The following is a 19,515-nucleotide window of genomic DNA, read 5'->3' as shown; positions in this document are numbered from 1 at the left end:
CTGGCTATACAGGGCAGCACTTTAGCTTCTTTCATGGGAGACAAGGAATTAAATGGGTCTTTACTGGGCATTCACCCAATTCACCCAATCTTAGCTATCTAGAATTTGGACATCTACTTTAAGCTAGTTGTTACACTTCTAATGTAGTGTGGTACATTGAGGCGTAGGCACGTCGTCCAGAGAGTATCAGAGTGAACTAGCATACATCCCAGTTCAAACAAGGATGAAGGAACTGTTATTCAGAAATTCTCTAGAACAAAAGAAGTAGCTAGGATAACTAGCTTGAATGTTTGAAATACTTCATGTTTCTGACTTAATAACTTAAAACTCACTACATTTCCCCACTCTTATTTTTACAAAAAGAGCTCTTCTTCATGTGGATATCTTTGGGAAAAAAAATGTGTGCAATTTGTTGAAGATCACTCAAAAGAAACAGATAGTTCTTTCATTTGGCAATCATTTAAAGCATTGTCAATGCCATTTTTATTCCTTACACTTTAGATGAGAGTGTTAAATAGTCTCTGTGAAGTATGCTGTTGAACTGTCAGTTCTAGGAACTTGTTTTGATATCCTGATGGAACAAGTGCAGTCTTCTTGTGATTAGACTCAAGAAGGATTTTGTCCCCTCCACATGATAGACTTGATTTCGCAATGTATTTAAGTAAGAGCCACTGCTAAGCAGGGCTCTCCAAAACCAATGTTATGCAGAAACTGAAGTGTGTTCTTGAATCATGCATGTGGTGTGGTGCGACTGTCATTCTCTTTCCTCTGAGTGGGAATGAAGTGAGTGGCAAAGCTGCATGGGAAATACCAAAGTACTGCAATTCTGTATATCCTTCATCTTCACTCAAACTTAATCTGATTGGGAATAAGGCCAGGTACCCTGGGATTCTACCTGCCTGCCCAGGGGTCCTTGTTACTGCTGCATCTCTCCTGGCATCCCCATACGTTGTCAGAGAAGAGAAAGATGATAGGTCATTTCTTTGATTGTTGTTTTTCTGGGATAAAGAGACCATCAATGCTCTTTACATTTCTCATCTAGAAAATAGCATGCTTAAATAGATTGGCTGTGATTTGTTGTTCCTGCAGAAAGGCAATGGTCTTGATCTTCTGACAAGATTTGTTGAGTTACATAGGTCTGTAAAAAAAGGAGATTACAATGTAGGTGGGAAGTATGGCCACCTGAATGGTATACTAGGTTGGTTTGGTTTGTTTTTTAACTCACTATCTACAGAACATAAGTAAACATCATTGATCAAACAAGGTGAAAGGAATTGCACACGCTGAGAGATGAGGGAAGCTATTCTATTTTCTGTAGCACAGATTGGTGTGCTCAGGAGGACAGCATTTGAAACAAATATGATATAGTTTCACACAAATTGCCAAATTCCTCTAGTTTATCTGAAACAGAATGTCCTTAACTCTGTTTATGGCAAATGGGAGCTTGTCTGTCACACACACACAGAATGAAAGTGGTGCTGAGCTTAGGATTTTTTATGTGGAAGGGGCAAACATATAGAGAATTTTTATTATATACAATTACAAACTTGAATTAAACTACTGGAAAATAATTCTAGCACTAGCTTTTTGTGCTGGGCACAGTTAAGATAGTGTCCTTTTCTTCTTCTTCTTCTTCTTCTTCTTCAAGTTACTACAATGATTACAAACACAGCTAAATTTATTTAGCTTAGAGCAGGTTAGAAATTTCTGCCAGCTCATTAATATAAATAAATCAACACATCCTGAAGCAAAAGGACCTGCCTATATGTAGGACAGTTAAAAATTTGACCTCCCTCATATTCTGTTTAATTTCAACTACATTCTGAATCATTCATAGATATAAATGAAAGGCACAGATGGAACTGTCATCCTAAGCCACTGAGAGAAATTAATTTACAAGTGCTTCGGCAAAAAAAAAAATGGAACAGCACTTCTTGCCTTAAGTTCCATGTTGTCTGATGCAGGTGAAATTAATGTCTCCTCAAAGTAACAACACAATGTGAGTGAGGATGACCTTATAATAATGTGAAATACTATGGAAATCACAATGAAAATTATTAGTGCTTCAAAATATTGGGGGGTGGGGTGGGGGAGGGGAGATATCTTTAAATGAGGCTGAAGTCTTAGAAAAAAAAAATAGCTCTTTTCCACTTTTAAGCAAAGTAGTTTGAAATGCATTTTTGCTACATAAATCCACATTAGATATAAAAACTAGATTTTTTCTAGCCAGCTGTAAATTTCTTAATTGCATGTTTATTCTGTAGAACAATCTTTTTTTTTTTTTCAACAAGACACAATATAATTCATACTATAATTATTTGAATGGCCACTGATAAGCTTACAATTAATGATCTGCTCAAATTCCTGATTAGAACTCTCATAAATAAACTCAAATAAGTTCTCATTACAGGGTTCCCTTTTATTATTTTATTGTATTTGTTTTTAATTTGATATGTCCTTTATGTTAATACAAATATATTTTTTAATGTGGAAAGAAAAAGAGAAGACTTCTATGACAGGTTATCACTTCGGATGGAATAGGGAATCCACAGATCATCAGTGGAAAAAATTCTTTGGTTTTTGGCATGACAATGAATTTAACTAATCCTATCTTTTTTTCTCTAATCAGGATTAAATATACATAAAGAGATTTCAGAGAAAATTTCACAAATGTAGTCTCACTGATCTGAATCAAACACTGCCAAAGTATAATATATCCATGTGATCAAGGGGACATCAGACCACATAACACTAGATTGATTTAATTATGTACCATAGAGGGGTTAAAAATTCCCTTGGAAAGGGATCAGCTATTTCTAATACAATTTTCAATAATAGCTACACTGACTTGCTTGTGTAGATTTCTTTATAATTCTTTTTTTTTTTTTTTTTTTTCTCTAGGCTGTACTTTGGAGGTACAAGTTTTCGCAGCTCAAAGGTTCTTCAGATGATGGGAAGAGCAAAATCAAATTTTTGTTCCAAAACCAAGATACTAAACAAATTGAAGCAAAGGTAAAAACAATACATTGTTTTAGAAATGCAATGTACATTAAAAGCAACTATCAAAGCAGCTAGGAGAACGGGGCTGTAAATTAAACTAAAATACTTAGAAAAATTAGATCAATGCACAAAGTCAAAGAATGCAGAGAAAATCAAGGAAATTGCAAGAAAAGAAAACTGAATCAATTGCTTGGATTTTTACTAGTTTAAAGTTTTTTAAAAGGTGTAATTACATTAAAAAATAATAAAAAACCAGACTCGCTATATATGGTTTTAGCCACATTTGCTAACCCTTCTCTTTATCATTTTGATGAAGCTGGCTGAGAGTTTAAATAACCTGTTTTTCTCCCTATACTTGTATCATGAAGAAATGTTGCAAAATATATCCTCAAGTCAACCTGGGGACAAAACCCAGCAAAGGTCTAAAATCTGTTTTTATTTCTCAGGGCAAAAAAGTGTGGATTAAACACATATTCTCTTACAAGACTGAAGCTTTTCATCTCTATCTAATTCAAAATCAGAGAAGTTGTATTTTTCGTTGAGCTTTTGATTCAAGAGTTAATTTGTGAAAACAGTAACCCTAAGAGATTTATGCTTAGTTTGATTCATGTCTTTTGAGAATGAGGCATTTACCGTCTCAATGTGCATGAGGAGAAGTGATCTCCCAGGATCTTTGGTAACTGGAACTGCCTTAGAGTCTGAATCAAAGGTCTTTTTGACTAGAATCTCAGTTTTTGTGAAAACGTAAATACTATTTTCTTGGCCATCCTTAAGCCTTGCTTTTGAAGCATTTGCAATACCATTTTTCCTCACCATTTCAGAGAGAAAATTGCTGAATGATTGTGATGATAACAATATGGTTCCATTAGCAGAAAGGAACTAGTTAAATAAATTGTTGTCTAAAAGGGCTAAATATGCACAGCATGTGCACAGTATGTAAAGAAAAAAAGCATTATATCGGGGCAGTCGTGAGTTTAAGTGCAAATAACTACATTAAGCAGCTATTGTCCCTTCCTGCATGGCTCTTTAAGTTTGGCATTCATTATTTTCTACCTAACAGCTATTTACTTGATTTTGAATGTTGTACTCAATACAATAAAGGTACGTAAAAGCTCCCATTAAATCAAAAGCAATGAAATATGGCGGACTGTGGCTTTCAATACCTTCACATTCTACTACATCTCAAAGATAAATATTTTCTTGCTTTTGATTTGTTTCAGAAATTATTTTAATAGTACAAAATTTCTTCACATCTCTCATAAGAAAACGTAACAACCTAATGTCATGAGGATGATTTTCTCTTAAGCAAATAATTGGAAACTTTTACCTTGCTCCTAAATATAGCTGAAGGATTAAAGTCATTATTTTTATATCTGTCTGCTATTGCCATTATATTAATACATGATTTTAGGACTAAAGAAATTTCATAGAATCCAAGAAAGGGACAGTGTCAGATTTTTTTTTTTTTTTTACAGTAAAACTAGAATATATGTTTTATACTTAATTAAAGTAAAAACAGAGTATGACTTCTAGACTTTGAAGAAGAAAAATAGTTTTCATCAAAATGTTTTCATGTTTTAAATTAAATCTGTCATGAAAATCACTTTATAAGCCTTGGAGATTTCCTGGTACCTTTATCACACCTATTGTTATTCTGACTCAAACTGAATAGAGCTTTATTTCTAGGAAATTTAATCTTTCTACCTTTTATCAAGGTAGAAATTCTACCTTCTACCTTGTGAAGATGGAACATTATACAAACTTGCTAGCATGCTTATTAATATGCTGCCATGTTCCGTGATTGCTTCTCTTTATAATAAATTTAAACTTTCACATTGATCAATTTGGAAATCAAAATTTGTTACTTTTAATTTATTTTCTTGGTGATCAAAGCATACAAATTATATCCTGATTAAAAAATGTCACATTATGGAATTGTCTTTGTAAGGTACTATGGCATTTGTAGTGAGTACTTCTGTCCATTCCAATTTGTTTACATATGAAGTAAGTTGCTTAGTCTAAGACATATAGATAAATGTGGCTATAAGATGAATGTGAAGATTCTTGGGTCATTTTTTTTTCAACTTTGGTTAATTTAAAATACTATGGGTAGGCTCCTTCAGTATTCTTTAATCCTTTCATGGATTTAAAGCACTATTCAGAACAAGAACAGGTGGAACAATCTAGCCTCTATTTTTTGAACTTCACAAGCATTACAGAGTTAGAGGTATAGCTATTTGGGGAAATCTCTAGTCATTAGGAAATGTTAATCAGATTTTCAGAAATGCTTGTAATGCTGAGTTTCATGCATACTGTGTGCAGTCTTCATTTGGAATCAGATGATGAGAATTTTGTAAAACATCTGTTAAAAGTTGTGATGAATATTCATGGCCACAGCTATCATCACCTGTTAAATGCAACTCTCTGCTTCACATGGCCTGGAGACCCACTGTTGTAAGGGGAAATACAGCATAACATTTTCTTTACATAAAGAAATTTTTTTTTTGCCAGTTATATTACACGAAGAATAATCAGAATACAGTGCAATGACAACTCTCAGCTGAGAACAAAACCAAAAATCTGAGACGCCATTGTGTCAACATAATAGGGTTCTTCACTTCTTCATTCCCAAGCAGTAATGAGGAAGCAGGGCATGGCAGGAAACTTTGACAGCTTAAGACATTCACCAGAACCGAGAATGCTTTTTTTCCCCTTCGTCATTAACACTAACACACTCTATGCAGAGCCTTCTATGGCATGTACATACCTCATCTAAGACTTGTGCTTTTCTTGCCTCTGAGACCCACTTTTCTCCATCTGTGAGTTTCAGCTATAGCACTGAGGGAATGTTGTGGTAGTTTAACCCGTCAGGAAGCTAAAACAACCGCTCAGCCATTCATTCACCTTCCCCATCCCAGTGCGATGGAGGAGAGAATTGAAAAGAAAAAGGTTAAACTGATGAGTTGAGATAAAGACATTTTAATAGGACAGAAAGAAAAGATAATAATAACAACAATAATAGTAATAACAACAACAACAATAATAATATACAAAACAATTGCTCACCACCTGGAAGCAATAGTTAGCTAGTTTCTGAGACACTCACCTCCACTAGTTAGCTAGTTCCTGAGTTGCTAACTCCCTTAGTTATATACTGAGCATGATATCATATAGTATGGAATATCTCTTTAGCTAGTTTAAATCACCTTTTTTGGTTATGGTTGTTTTAATGTATTTAATGCACTATAATTCAGTTACTCCTTGCAAATGTCAGGTGGTCTGTCCATAGGTTGTGGGGTTTTTTGCTGTTGTTGTTGGTTTTGGTTTTTTTTCATAATATTGCTTTCATAATGGTCGACAACCAGCTGAATATGAGCTCGCAGTGTGGCCAGGTGGCCAAGAAGGCCAACAGCATCCTGGCTTGCTGTGGCCAGCAAGACCAAGCAAGTGATCGTCCCCCCGTGCTTGGCACTGGTGAGGCTGCACCTCGAGTGCTGTGTTCAGTTTTGGGCCCCTCACTACCAGAAGGACATTGAGGGGCTGGAGCGTGTTCAGAGAAGGGCAACAAAGCTGGGGAAGGGTCTGGAGCACAAGTGTTATGAGGAGCGGCTGAGGGAACTGGGGTTGTTCAGTCTGGAGAAAAGGAGGCTGAGGGGAGACCTTATTGCTCTCTACAACTCCCTGAAAGGAGGTTGTGGCCAGGTGGGTGTTGGTCTCTTCTCCCAAGAAACAAGTGATAGGATGAGAGGAAATGGCCTCAAGTTGTGCCAGGGGAGGTTTAGATTGCATATTAGGAAAAAATTCTTCACTGGAAGGGTTGTCAATCATTGGAACAGGCTGCCCAGGGAGGTGGTCGAGTCACCACCCCTGGAGGTATTTGAAAGACGTGTAGGTGTGGTGCTTAGGGACATGGTTTAGTGGCAGACTCAGCAATGTTAGCTTTATGGTTGGACTTGATGATCTAAAAGGTGTTCTCCAACCTAAATGATTCTATTATTCTATATAATTCCTTCCTGTAAAAATATGAGTTATCAAAATCCAAATGCTTAATGTCTTCCTTCAATTACAATGCTGCACATTTTGTGTATCTCATGCTATCCCATATGTGTGTGATTATGGCATGTTGTATCTGTGTGATAATATCCATTAGTTTTAGAACACTTATTCATTATCTAGAGAATTAAGAGTATCAGAGTGCTTAGCTATTGACTTTTGATCCAAATTTTAGATAAATTTGTTATTATTCTAGAAATATATGCAGACATTTAGATGGACATTGCTTGAAAAAAAATAATTATGCAGCAGCATTTTAAGTTTTAGCCATACTGTCATGTAATGTTCCAGTATCTCCTCTATATTCTAGTGGAATATATGTTAGAAGAATGCAGGAAAAGTACTTTTTGAGAAAAAATGCAGAACCTTATGCATTCTCTAGTCAGCTTTTTTTTTTTTTTTTTTTTTTAATAAACACTCTTGCAACCACAGTTTATATTTCTAAGTGATAGAAAGTCCTTCATGGACACCAAATAACTAATATTTTATAATGATGTCAAAATTTTTTACAGTGCACTTCATGGCTGACTTAAAAAAATTCAAAATGGCATGCTTTGAGACACAAAACATGTGCTATGGATTTAGTTACAATTTAACCAGGTATACTTGTTTTCAGGCTGAATATAATTTAAGATATTCAAACATATCCATTATTCTCTCTGATACTGCCTTTTTTCAGTAGACTTTGTACTGATGCTTTTGGTTTTGGCTTCTCTGTAAGTAGTATAGTGTTACTATAGAGATATATAACATAATATAAAAGAAGTGTTTCCTCATAGAATTAAGCGATTCCAGTCTGAAAAATCTGAACAGTAATTACCATAGGTCACACCAGTGCATCCATGGCAGAGTGCCTGGATGCAAACACCTAACTTTGAAGGTCTCTAAGGCAAGGTGTAAGTGGTTTCTGAGAAGAAAACCACTTAGGGGCAACGTTAATCACCGATACCCCTTAGACATTCCAATCTGTAGGTTATTTCCCAGCTGTCACTCAGCAGGAGATATAGCACAAGTTTGCACAGTCAGACAGAATTTTTCTGACTGAGAGCTACAAAATAGAGCTGTCGGCTCGGCAGAACATGGAGCCTACGTGTCCCTCTCCTTCATTCTTACTGAGCTGTTGGGGATGGGTTGAAAAAACCAAGCACAGAAGGGCAAAGCTTTCTCCTTGTCTATAAGACACAAAGGGATTCATTTAGGCACCTTCCTATCTAGTTATCTATCTGTTTACCTATTTGTTTAGCTATAGTTTAATGATCCATTAGTGTCTCTCCAGTACCACAGCAACTTCCAGAGGCTAACACTGTCTTAGGACTGTAATAAACTCAGAGTGCTGTGCTCTTCAGTTGTACCTGGCTAAGTACTGGACAGCTGCAATAGAAACTGCTTTATATTTTTCTGAAAAAAAATGAAGAGTATCTTAAATCTATGAGATATCCTGTTTCTGTGTGTGTGTGTGTGTGTATATATATATATATCTGGTCCCAAACATAGGAGTATGTAATGTATATAAAAATCAGCATCAGTGCTGTTTTTCTTACTACATGTAATTTCCATTTGAATTTTGTAAGTAAACGCACCAATCAGTAATTTCTGTGAACTGAGAGTTTCTGTGCCTTTTAAAACATATGTATAACTCAAAAGATACAATTCGGTTTGTGCTTTGACCTTTATTGACTAGCAGGGCTTTTTTGCAGCTCAACAGTTATGTCAGAAAAACTCAGGAGAGTTTGCACAACTGTGCTGCATCAGGTTAGCTTTTGTTCACAGACTAGCTGAACCCCTAAACTGAGTGTTACAAAACCAAAGTGAATACAAAAATCAGCACGTCATGATCAAAATCCAGTCAATTACCTTTGCCTATTTGAATATGGAGAACAGAAGAGGACAGAAATATGGTATCAGCAAAGGAAGGAGTGTAACTTCAAAGATTTAGCATTAATACTTATTAATTAATTAATTACTAATACCTTAATAGCAATTAATACCAATTAATTTGTATACTTGAAGTTATCTTGTATAGAAATCAAATCTAAAATAAGACAAATAACCTTAATTAGCGCTGATGTAGTGTGAACAAAATGCTCATTTTCAAGTGTTGCAAGGTGCCTTGATAAATGCTTGCACCATTTTCCAGACTGACATTTCTGATTATTTCAAGTATATTCTCCAAAATATAATTTTAAATTAATCCCTGTTAGCCTTGATGGTTTCTCTGTGAGCATCACAGTGTTCTTCAAATTTAGAATAGCATCTTTAAATGGGGTTTAAGTACACATCCTTAGGATTTTTAGAGTGATTGCTCAATAGCAGTGACTGCATTCTGAGCTCAGATTTCTGACCCGTGTAGGTTTGTGTGATTCGATTTTTAATTTCTCCATGTCTTGTATATGGATTATCTGTTTAATATCTATTTGAGGTCAGATTCTATGCTAATGTAGAGGGACCATATAACATCACATTTGATGAAAGAACAAGTATCTTCTCCTATCAACAGTTTATATATGGATGAAAGAAAAGATATCATCAATACTTACAAACTCACAGTTGCTTGATTTGGTAGATATATCGTTTGTGTAGTTGTATCATTAATATAATGCAATAGCGGGGGTTTTGTTTGGTTTTGTTGTTGTTGTTTTTTCATCTGGGAGCCCTCTCTTTCTGTTTTCTCTTTCCATTTCTTTCCTTTCAATCCAGAATTTCTTTGTGAAAGGTTACTAGAATTCCCATACACTTCTGACCATGCTCAGTGACTGCATCTTTCTCGCATACCTTTCTGCTCACTTGCATTGTCCTCAGCAGAAACTGTGAATGTTCAGATTAATAATCCAGAAATGTCTGGTATAATGACAACAATGTAGGGTGAGAGTAGTTTGATCAAGAGATAGCTTAGAACGACAATTTGAAGACCAGAGAGTACACTGATATTCCTAGGAGAGCAGGGTCTTAGCTGAGGTATACAGACAACAGTCTGGAAATTGGAACAATAGTCAGTTGTGTACTTGCGCATGGACAAACAGATGTGGCTTAAGTTTGGATTTCTTTGCTTTTTGGGGATTCAGAGCATTTGCTTTTCCCTACTGGTAGCAACTTTAATGGTTTCACTACATATTTCTTCAGGTTTCTTAGGGTTTGCCTGTTTGTTTATTTGAAACTTCATCTGAACATGGGTGTGCAATACACAATACCTTGCTAGATGAAAGTGTATTCAGACAAGAGGATGACTGATGACAAACTATGTGTGAAAACAGCCAGGGTGGCTGGGTATGCACAAAAGCTTGTGGGTTCCTCTCCATCTGCTAGCAGTACAGACCTGTGGGCAGCTAAAAGTGCAAGTTCTCAGCAGAAGTGAGGGAATGTTTTATCTGTCAGTAGCTCCACATGAAGCCTTATCTGTTCATTAAGCTTCCTTGCAACTAGGCTAATCTGCCAGAAAAGTGGTGTTCCTGACGGATCCCATTCCCATCAATCAGGCTCCTACGATTTGAGCTGCTGCCATTAATCAGGCCTGTATGTACGCACTGCATACCAATTGGCCTACTGTGTTTCACATTGCTTTAATTTCTAGTTAAATATGCATGCCTACATTGAAATAGGAAAAATGTTTCACAGCAAATAATAATCTAGCACTTGCTGACTTCTTAGTGCTTGTCTTTGCATTCAAAGTAATTTCTGTATTGCGTCATTACTGACAGTAACAATAAACCAATGGGACCTTCAGAGGCTGTTCTGTTGCTTCACCCATTTTTCTTGAAGGTCCATTGAGCAATGGATCTTCCCAATGTGTTACTGTTGCAGAAACACCTGTGATAACTGCTGGTAATAATTATATTAATACAGTGTGAAAATTCAGTGTCCAGGAGTCACAATTATGATAGTAATAACTTTCAGCTGGTAGGATTACCTAATTGACTTGAACAATTCTCAGACTGTAATATTTGACAATATTCTCAGACTGTAATAGGCTTGTCCTGTTCAGACATAGAGGGAAATGTAGCTTTTCTACAGAAAACACACAAAATTGATAGCACAAATATTTCAGTTTTCTACTAAATATGTATTCTCTCATCTTAAACTTCAGTTTTATTTTTATAGCACCAGAAGGATAAATAATATTATATTAATAAAAAGGGGTTAAAATAAAAGCAACTTAATTTGAATGATTGATAGTTCTTATTCTGAAATATCTTCCATAATTCCTTTTTTCCTCACCTTTGAAATTCCATCGTTTTCCTATCCATGAAGCATTTACTTATTTTGAAATTTGAGGGGGAAAAAAACCCTTTGTCATAGCGATAAAATTGCCCTTCTCCCAGTGTTTAAGAATGAAAATGTCTCTAAACAGATTTCTTTAAATGGACACAGATGGCAGGTTTGTGAAACTTGGTATAAACTTTATTTTCTTCATTGAGAATTGGTAGCTAGGGGAGTTTAAAGGAGCTCTGGGGATATTAAAAATTCATTCCTGAGCATGTCCGAAGGACATCTGGTCAGGTTTTAAGAGAGCTGAACAAAGCTCCCCGCAATCAGTACATCACTGGACACTCTGCACACGCAGCTGTCTGCTTTCAGGCAGTTGTTCCCCCTCACACATGAGGGATTTGTGAATGTCTCCATGAATTACGTGAAGCAATATCTTCCAGGAAATCTCAAGATGCAGAAAATTGCAGGTTAATATAATTTGGAGAGATTTAGCAATTTTTGTTGAATATACAACATTATCAATATTCTTCTAAACAAAAAAGCAAAACCCTTGGTAGTACATAGTCTGGAAATACCAGTGCTGGAAAGAAAGACAAATAGAATATACCGCAGATATCTGTTACCGGCTTCATATTACACTGAAGAAATCTGTATAGGCAGTGAATCAGAGCAGAATGATGGCAACTCTGCACCACCATCCTACACTTACAAGTGTTCAAATACCTCAGTATTTGCTTTCAAATACAACAGATATTTATTGATCAAATGCCAACTCCAAAAACACATGCTGAAGATTACCGAAAAAAGATTGATCAGCTAAAGTCAATTAGACACAAAGTAACAAATTTATATATGTAAAAAAATGTAGTTTTTATTTATTTCCTCTGTAGTGGTGTCTAAAAGAGTCCCAACTAGTCTAATCAGGAATATGCTGAGGAGCTATAAAGAAATGTAAATTAAAGTAGAAAAAGGACTTTGTTTAATATTGCTAATGAGTTTAAAACATGGAGTCTGTTCCTTTTTTTGGTCCAATAACAGTAAACCTCTCAATGGAAACAGATCCAGGATATCACCGTGTGATAGTAGCACTTTTTGAAAATGCTTTTTTTTTTTTTTTATTAAAGAATCAGCACAGATCAGACAATAGCTACCAGTGTGAGCTGATGTGATGAACAAATATAACATATGTGGAACTAGATGTTATTGATCTTTGTGGGTATATTGGGTATACGGTAGCAGTCCAGAGATGTGTAGACTGTTATAGTGCAGTCATCCAATTTCTATCAAAATTAACCTGCAAAAGTGCCAGATTTGTATTAACCTGAGGGAAAAAAAGTATTAAATGGTGTCATATATTTCTATGGAGGCACTTAACTCAGAAATTTGTCCATTTTAGCCTCCAAACAATTATTTACTGAATGGGGATAGCTCAATGTCTAAGTCCCTGTAATGGAGAATTGTCAGGCACATAGCAGAATTACATCAAATTATTAAAATTATTTCTACTTGAATAGCAGTTCATTCCTGGGTGTATGTTTGTGAGGTGTTTTGTTTCATGTTTAATCTTTTTGTTTTCACTTCCAGGAGCTGGAGTTTTCCAACTTGTTTGCAGTCCTTCACTGTATCCACTCATTCTTTGCAGCCAAAGTGGCTTGTTTGGACCCTTTGTATGTAGGCAGTCAAGCCACAGCTTCTGCAGTTCCCACAACTTCTGGTACTGGCAAATTAAAGTATACTACTTGACATCTCACATTGCAGCACTGCCACTTAACAGCAAGACATAACAATGTATAAATATTCATAGGATGTAGACCTTTGGTGAACCATATATATGGAAACCAACCTGGAGGCAAGACATCTTGCAGCATCAGCAGATAAATGGTCACGTGGGATCATAAATTCATCTGTTCTGCAAGACATCAGTAAATAATCCTAGTCGAAACCCCAGAATAGGATGGATATGCTTTTAGTATGATCTATTTGTACTTACATAGTGCTTTAAGCAACACTGGAAGCAAAGGAATAAATGACGAAGCACTTCAGTATTTAATAAAATTTTCAAATTGCTGTAATAATACACAAATAGAATTGTCATTTTCCTGTTTTCAGATGTTTTTTATGACAATATACTAAACTCTGAGTATGAAATTAATAACCTATCATTATATTATAAATGACATAAGAGCAAGCAACAAGCATATAGTACATGGTGACAAGGAGATAAGCATGAAAAGGCATTTGTGTAAGCATCTCCTCAAATAAGGAAGCACTTTAAGCACTGTTGTAAATCCATACTTGTGTCCATACATGGAGTCATGCTATTTTTTCTATTTTGATCCTTTAATCTAAAAAAACCAACAATGAAGATATAGCCATATTGGACTGATACCTTAAAAAAAAAAAAAAAAAAGCCACAAAAAGCAAAACAGCTTCCCATGAGTAAGTCCCTCTTCTTCAAGTAAATATAATGTTATATTTATTTAATTTTAAACACAAATTAAGTGCAAGTGCATACTTCCTTCTTTTTTTTTTTTTTTTTTGGTCAAGAGTTAAATTATGTAAATCTAATAGTCTTTGTTCACAACACTTAGCTGTTGAGTTTGTTTCAGAGACAACCTACCTAATACAGTTTTTTCCATGTTTAACCTTGATTTCACATCATAAGTAGAACTTCTGTGCCACTCAGCCTCTCAACAAAATAGACATTCTACATTATGCTTGAAAAATGAGTCCACCCTTTGAATTCTTAATAGTTTCTTTTTTTGTTATATATTGTTAGTAAAAGACAGGAATAAGTTAAATAACCTGTAAAGAATAGATGACAGAATGCATAATGTCTTCGTATGTTAAGAATATTACATCACTCTGGACCACATACTAGTTCCAGAGTATAATTTAATGATGAAATTTGAGGGAGTTGTGCATTTAAAATTAATAACTTTATTGAAATACAATTTTTCAAAATGTTTTAATTTTGTGCTATTACGCACATCAGTGAAGATGGAAAAATGGTGGGAGCATGTGGGGGATATATCTGGAACAATAGAAAAGGTGAGGGGGTGGGGTTTTTGCCAGACAGGATAAGACAACCTAAAAATCCACAGAAAGAACAGCTAGCGCAGCTACAGCGTGTGCATAACATTTTAAATAGTACTTTGTGGCTTTCTGTTTATTATATTGAAATCAAAACTATCTTTTTTTTTTCCCCACTTAGACTTGTTATAGAAGCACATAGCAGGTAAGGGTTATGGACACAATCTGCCTTGTTTAGCAGAAAGACTAATTCTGTCACATCCGTTTCTATGTATTAAGATAATTAAAGCTTCAAAAGTGAAGCCAGAGGAAAGCTTTTTCAAAATGGGAGCAATTAAAAATGCAAGGCAGGGACAAAAGATGAATGAAATATAGGGGTAAATCATGTCTCTCTTTTTTTGCTTTGCATGAGAAATATTTGGATTTATGTGTGTGAAAGTATCCTTGCTTTGAAGTATAGCTGATCTCACTTGATAATAGTTCCAAATAATCTGAAAATATATTTTCTGAGGACTCTTTTATCACTTTAAAATGACTTTCAGTACATGCTTACTTCTTATTAGTACACCTCCAAGGGTTACACATTTATTTTCCATGCTAAATACAATGGAATGATGTTGTAATCCAGCTATTAAATGCTTTAAGTGTCATCAAAATCCAACATCTTCATAGTCATCCTTGTGTGTTTGTTTATATGAATTGTCCCTAAATAAGGAGGTCACGTGTCTCTGAACGACACATAAAACTACCATGGCTGTCCATGGGATCTCGCATTTGTCCCTGGGAGAGTACAAACCCTGGATATTTTGAATCCAAAGCTACAACAGTCTAAGGGGTTTAACGACGGTAACTCAGGCATGGTCCTTGTCAAGAAAGCATATACTGGAAACACGAATTTTGACAGAGCACTGACAACGCTGAAAACAGAAGCCTGATATCTCTTAATGACAGTTCTCCTCCTCTGTGCTCCCGAATCATCTCCTTCCTTTTGGTGCGCTGCTGTGGCATTCGGCTATCACAGTGTCGGCGTGTGCTAACGCCTCAGTAAGTGCTCTGCTGCTAACAGCAGAATCTAAAACTAATCATCTGCTAGTTGAATGGTTTTCCTTCACACATTCATGTTGTATGCACAGTTGTACCACTGAAACTGAGAGTCATTTAAGGGACGTTGTTTAATGTCCTTAAATGAACATAACATTTACTCAAACTAGCAGAAAGTATGTCATGGCAAATTGCTGCAGATTAAGGGATTCCATGATACGAAAGCCCTGAAAAAAATTTAAAAAGAAAATGTTCCTCGTACAGAGCTGAGCTAATGACATGAACTTTTGGGACTCCACCAGGTTATCCCGACAGAGAGATCTCTGTCAAGTATTCTGTTTGTAGAGCTGCTGTATTCATCAATGAGGCTTTTGTAAATGGGCATTAAATACACAACATTTAAGAGACAACAGTAGTTTGTAAATTGATTTTGGTTTTTTGTTTTTCTAAACCCCTATATTTTGAAGAGCTAAACTGGTGGGGCTTAATCAACACTTTCATTTTCATGAAGATAAAAGTGATGTTTTGAGCATATAAAATACGGTAGGCTTGACTGCAAGTCAGTGTTGTTTTTTTAAATGCAGCAAAGGTTTGTGCACTGAACTCACAGAATATTCAGAGGTGACTCTACATCCTGGCTTGCCCTTTTAGAGCAAGTTCGTTGGAAATTCAACCTTGAACCAAAGAGGGAAAATTTTAAACTCTGTGTTATAACTAATCCTGAAATAGCAAAATATAATTTACAAACATATTTAATGGTTTTATATTTCATTTAAATACCTACAGTAGTTTCCCATTTAAAGGAGAGTGAACTTCATACACACATGTCAAAACCCAGGCTTTATTTGCAGACTCTCATTTCACACATAAGATATAATGAATACAAGTATTTTGTAAGTCAACACAGCCCACTGACAATGAAAAAACATAATTATAATGAACTATCAGCTTTTGCTTTAAATCTGTATGCAAGTGAAAGCCAATATTTCAACAAAAAAGAGCAAACCAACCAACCCATAGCATAAAATGTAATTTGTTCTCTTTATGTCATGATATTCTTTAATAAGTTTAATAAAAAAATTCTTTATGGTACTGTGCCTATTGAAGTGTTGTTATATAGTATACCAAAAATATGTACTCTTAAGTATAGCTAAATATATATTTGGTTCAATTTGCTTTGCTTTATGATGGAAGTTTTAGATGATCTGACCTTTGCAGAACTAACCATATGCTAGGTTATCGTGTTAGCCTAATTTTATTATGAAAGTGTCACTGATTTGAATACATGCTGTTCTGGATTTCATCAGTGAATGAATACATTTCATTTCCTACATCTGTTTAAAAATACAGTTCCAGATTTTCAAAAGAGCTTTGCATTCCAGTAGCATAAAGGCACCTTTGAAATAAAAATCAGGATATTTTTAAATGTTGGCCATTTTGTTTTGTTAATTAAGTGCAGCAAGAAATTTGTGGAGACAAACTAGTTGTAAGTGGGTTATTTTTTAAAATGAGCAATTGGAAGTTTTGTCTATTCAAACTAGAATTCACAAGCATGCAAACCAATAATATACAGTATCAATATGCTTTGAGATGAAAATCATGAAAAATATTATTTTCCAAATTAGCCCTTGATTCCACAAAAATATTTTTATTTACTTTGTGTGCATAGACTTTATCAGAACACATCAAAGTTGACAGTTAAACACGAGTAGGTAGTTGTCGATACCTCACCCTATTACTTTAAATGTGATTTGCTTTATTCCATGCCTTAAGATGTTTCTTACATCAAACAAAATATTAAAAAACCTGAAGATCTTGTGAATGTACAGTTACTGCCCTTAAAAATTCAGGAGCATTGCTGCATATTGTCTAAGTACCGTCAAGTATTCCCTATGCCAAAAAGAAAGACCAGTTTTCATTCTGGTATGGCAATTGCAAGGAACCTTTTGGAAAATGTAGTTTTATTAATACTAAACACTAATCCTTGTATTGCACTTTCCATTTCTTTGCAGGGTCTGGTCTCTGAAAAAGTGTAGAGTCTGAAAAAAAGTTTAAGCTGATTTTAAAATGTTCGACCTCAGGCAATTATGAGTCCGTACTTTGGACTCGCACCTCTTACCAGTTCTGCATGATGAGAAACGTGAGAGACACACTCAAGCTCCCAAAATTTAAAGTACTTGTCTTAGATACCTAAGGTAGAACTTCAGGCTCTCAAGAGGGAAGTACAAGGCAGGAAGGTGCTTAGGATCTCTGAAGGTGCGTGCGTGTGCCTCTAAGGAGTTCGAGGTGCTTCTATGTGTCTGTATTCATTTTATCAGGAATGTGCTTTTGAAGCCAGGCTCCTGCCTGCTGCCACTCACTGTGCTGGTCTTCATATCACAGAGCTGTCTTTAAGCACATGAACTGGGTTTTTAGGATGAAACTAAATAAGCATCACACCTATATGAGTTCCACATCCTGATGGGCTTTCAGACCATGCGGCCCAAGTGAAATGAGTCCAGAGGAAAAAAAACCCTCTGAGATGCTAACAGCAAGGCTGCCAGCTCCTGGTGCCAGCTGTTTCTGTCTCTGCAGTGGCTGTTGCTCGTGCACCGTGCGTGCCTGAAGGACTGTGGAAAGCTGAGCTTCACAGTGTAGCCCGCCAGAGCTTAGTGCCTGAAGAGGGATGCTGTGCTGTGGCGAGGGGCAGGATGAAGCTGAAGAAGGCTGATGGGTGCCCAGGGCAGGTTATTCTGCAACACGTTTTTCCCTCACCACACCGGGACAGTATTGAGTGCAAGCAGGCTGCCCTGTGCTGGTCAGCCCCCTCCCTGCTGCATCTTTCTCCCATCTACAGCAAATACACACCTGAATATTTGCTCTGAGGTCCCCAAGCACATTTCCTTGTCTGCTCACCCCGTTCCTCAGACAAATGGCTAACCTGTAGTCTCAGCTACGTAACAGAGCCTCTAAACCTCGTATACAGTCGGAGGACAGCATTAAGGATTAAGGCAAGGGCATCTGTGTACCAGTAAGAGTGCTTGAGTGTGCGAGTAACAGTCAGGTTAAAGCAAATAAAGTCACATCTGAGCTTAAGAGCTTTCCTGTCTTGGAGAGTTCTGAAGTGCAATTTTAGTATTTCCTGGAATAAGGTCTTTCATGTCAGCACATTTCTACTTGCTTGGCTGAATTTTCAGGAAGTTAACAGAGATAGTGGTTCACATTCTCTTGGAATCATAGAGAAAAGCATAGGGACACTGGAATAAAAAGAGATTTCTGTTTGGATTCTGTATATTATTACAGCATATTACATAATCTATTAAAAAAAAAAGGAACAATGTAAAACTAAATGCTTTCATTTACATAACCTAGTCAGTTTTCACTATGGTATACATGCCTTCCACTTTCAACAACTTTCTCCACAAGAATCCCAACTATATATTATAGAAATTCTTTTATTATTCAGTATATACTAATATATAATGCATAGTGTGTGTGTGTATGTGTGTGTGTGTGTATGTATATATTAGTATATACTAATGGAAGATATTCAGTATATATATTAATGGAAGTTACATATTAGGCACAAGTATAAAACAGAAGCATAAATCCGTGAAGCTTTACGTCTTATAATACTATAAAGAAAAATATGTATATTAGTTGAAGAAATGGCTATTTTTGCAGGATATGCACAATCTGGATACACAATAATAAACTGATAAACATTAACCAATTTACGATTTCATACCTCCAGGAACTTTGGGTTTTTAATTATTCTTATCCCTCTAACATATTTGCAATATATGTCATAAGTTTTAATTTGTTATGGATAAAAATGACTGAAAAAATGTAATAGAAAGTGCTATATATTTTATAAATATTAAAAATTTAAGAAAAAACTTAAAATTATTTATTTAATTTTTAGTTATGGTTTTGTGGTTGTTTGTAATATGTATTTGTGACAGACATAAGTCATCTAGTTGTTTAAGCTCATTAATGTACAACTAATAAAATGCTATCTTCTGTTTATGTTTTGTTTATGTTTTGTTTTGTTTCTTTTTGTAATGGAACATAACAAAAAAAAATAGAAAATAAATACTTTTTTAACTAATCTTTTGCATTCAGTCATATAGTGTATGAGTTTTATATTGTTGAAAGCCAAGTCTGAGAGATCAAGAAAATACTTGAAGAATCTGGGGTGGTAAA

General features: G+C 35.5%; 1 protein-coding gene across 6 annotated transcripts in view; it reads left to right on the top strand.

The window, feature by feature from the left end:
* Positions 1-16,756, top strand: part of SNTG1 (syntrophin gamma 1) — a 365,935-nt gene extending 349,179 nt beyond the window's left edge. For all 6 annotated transcript variants that reach the window (XM_075744109.1, XM_075744111.1, XM_075744112.1 and 3 more), the window contains 2 exons: positions 2,902-3,012; positions 12,841-16,756. In XM_075744109.1, coding sequence (XP_075600224.1) covers positions 2,902-3,012; positions 12,841-12,999 — 270 coding nt within the window. In that variant the 3' untranslated portion in view covers positions 13,000-16,756. The remainder of the gene's footprint in view (positions 1-2,901; positions 3,013-12,840) is intronic.
* The last annotated feature ends 2,759 nt before the right edge of the window (positions 16,757-19,515 follow it).

The sequence above is a fragment of the Balearica regulorum genome, chromosome 2 (assembly GCF_011004875.1).
Source record: "Balearica regulorum gibbericeps isolate bBalReg1 chromosome 2, bBalReg1.pri, whole genome shotgun sequence".
Classification (NCBI taxonomy): domain Eukaryota; kingdom Metazoa; phylum Chordata; class Aves; order Gruiformes; family Gruidae; genus Balearica; species Balearica regulorum.
The sequence above is the reverse complement of the archived record's forward strand: the minus strand, read 5'-3'. Positions and strand labels throughout refer to the sequence as shown.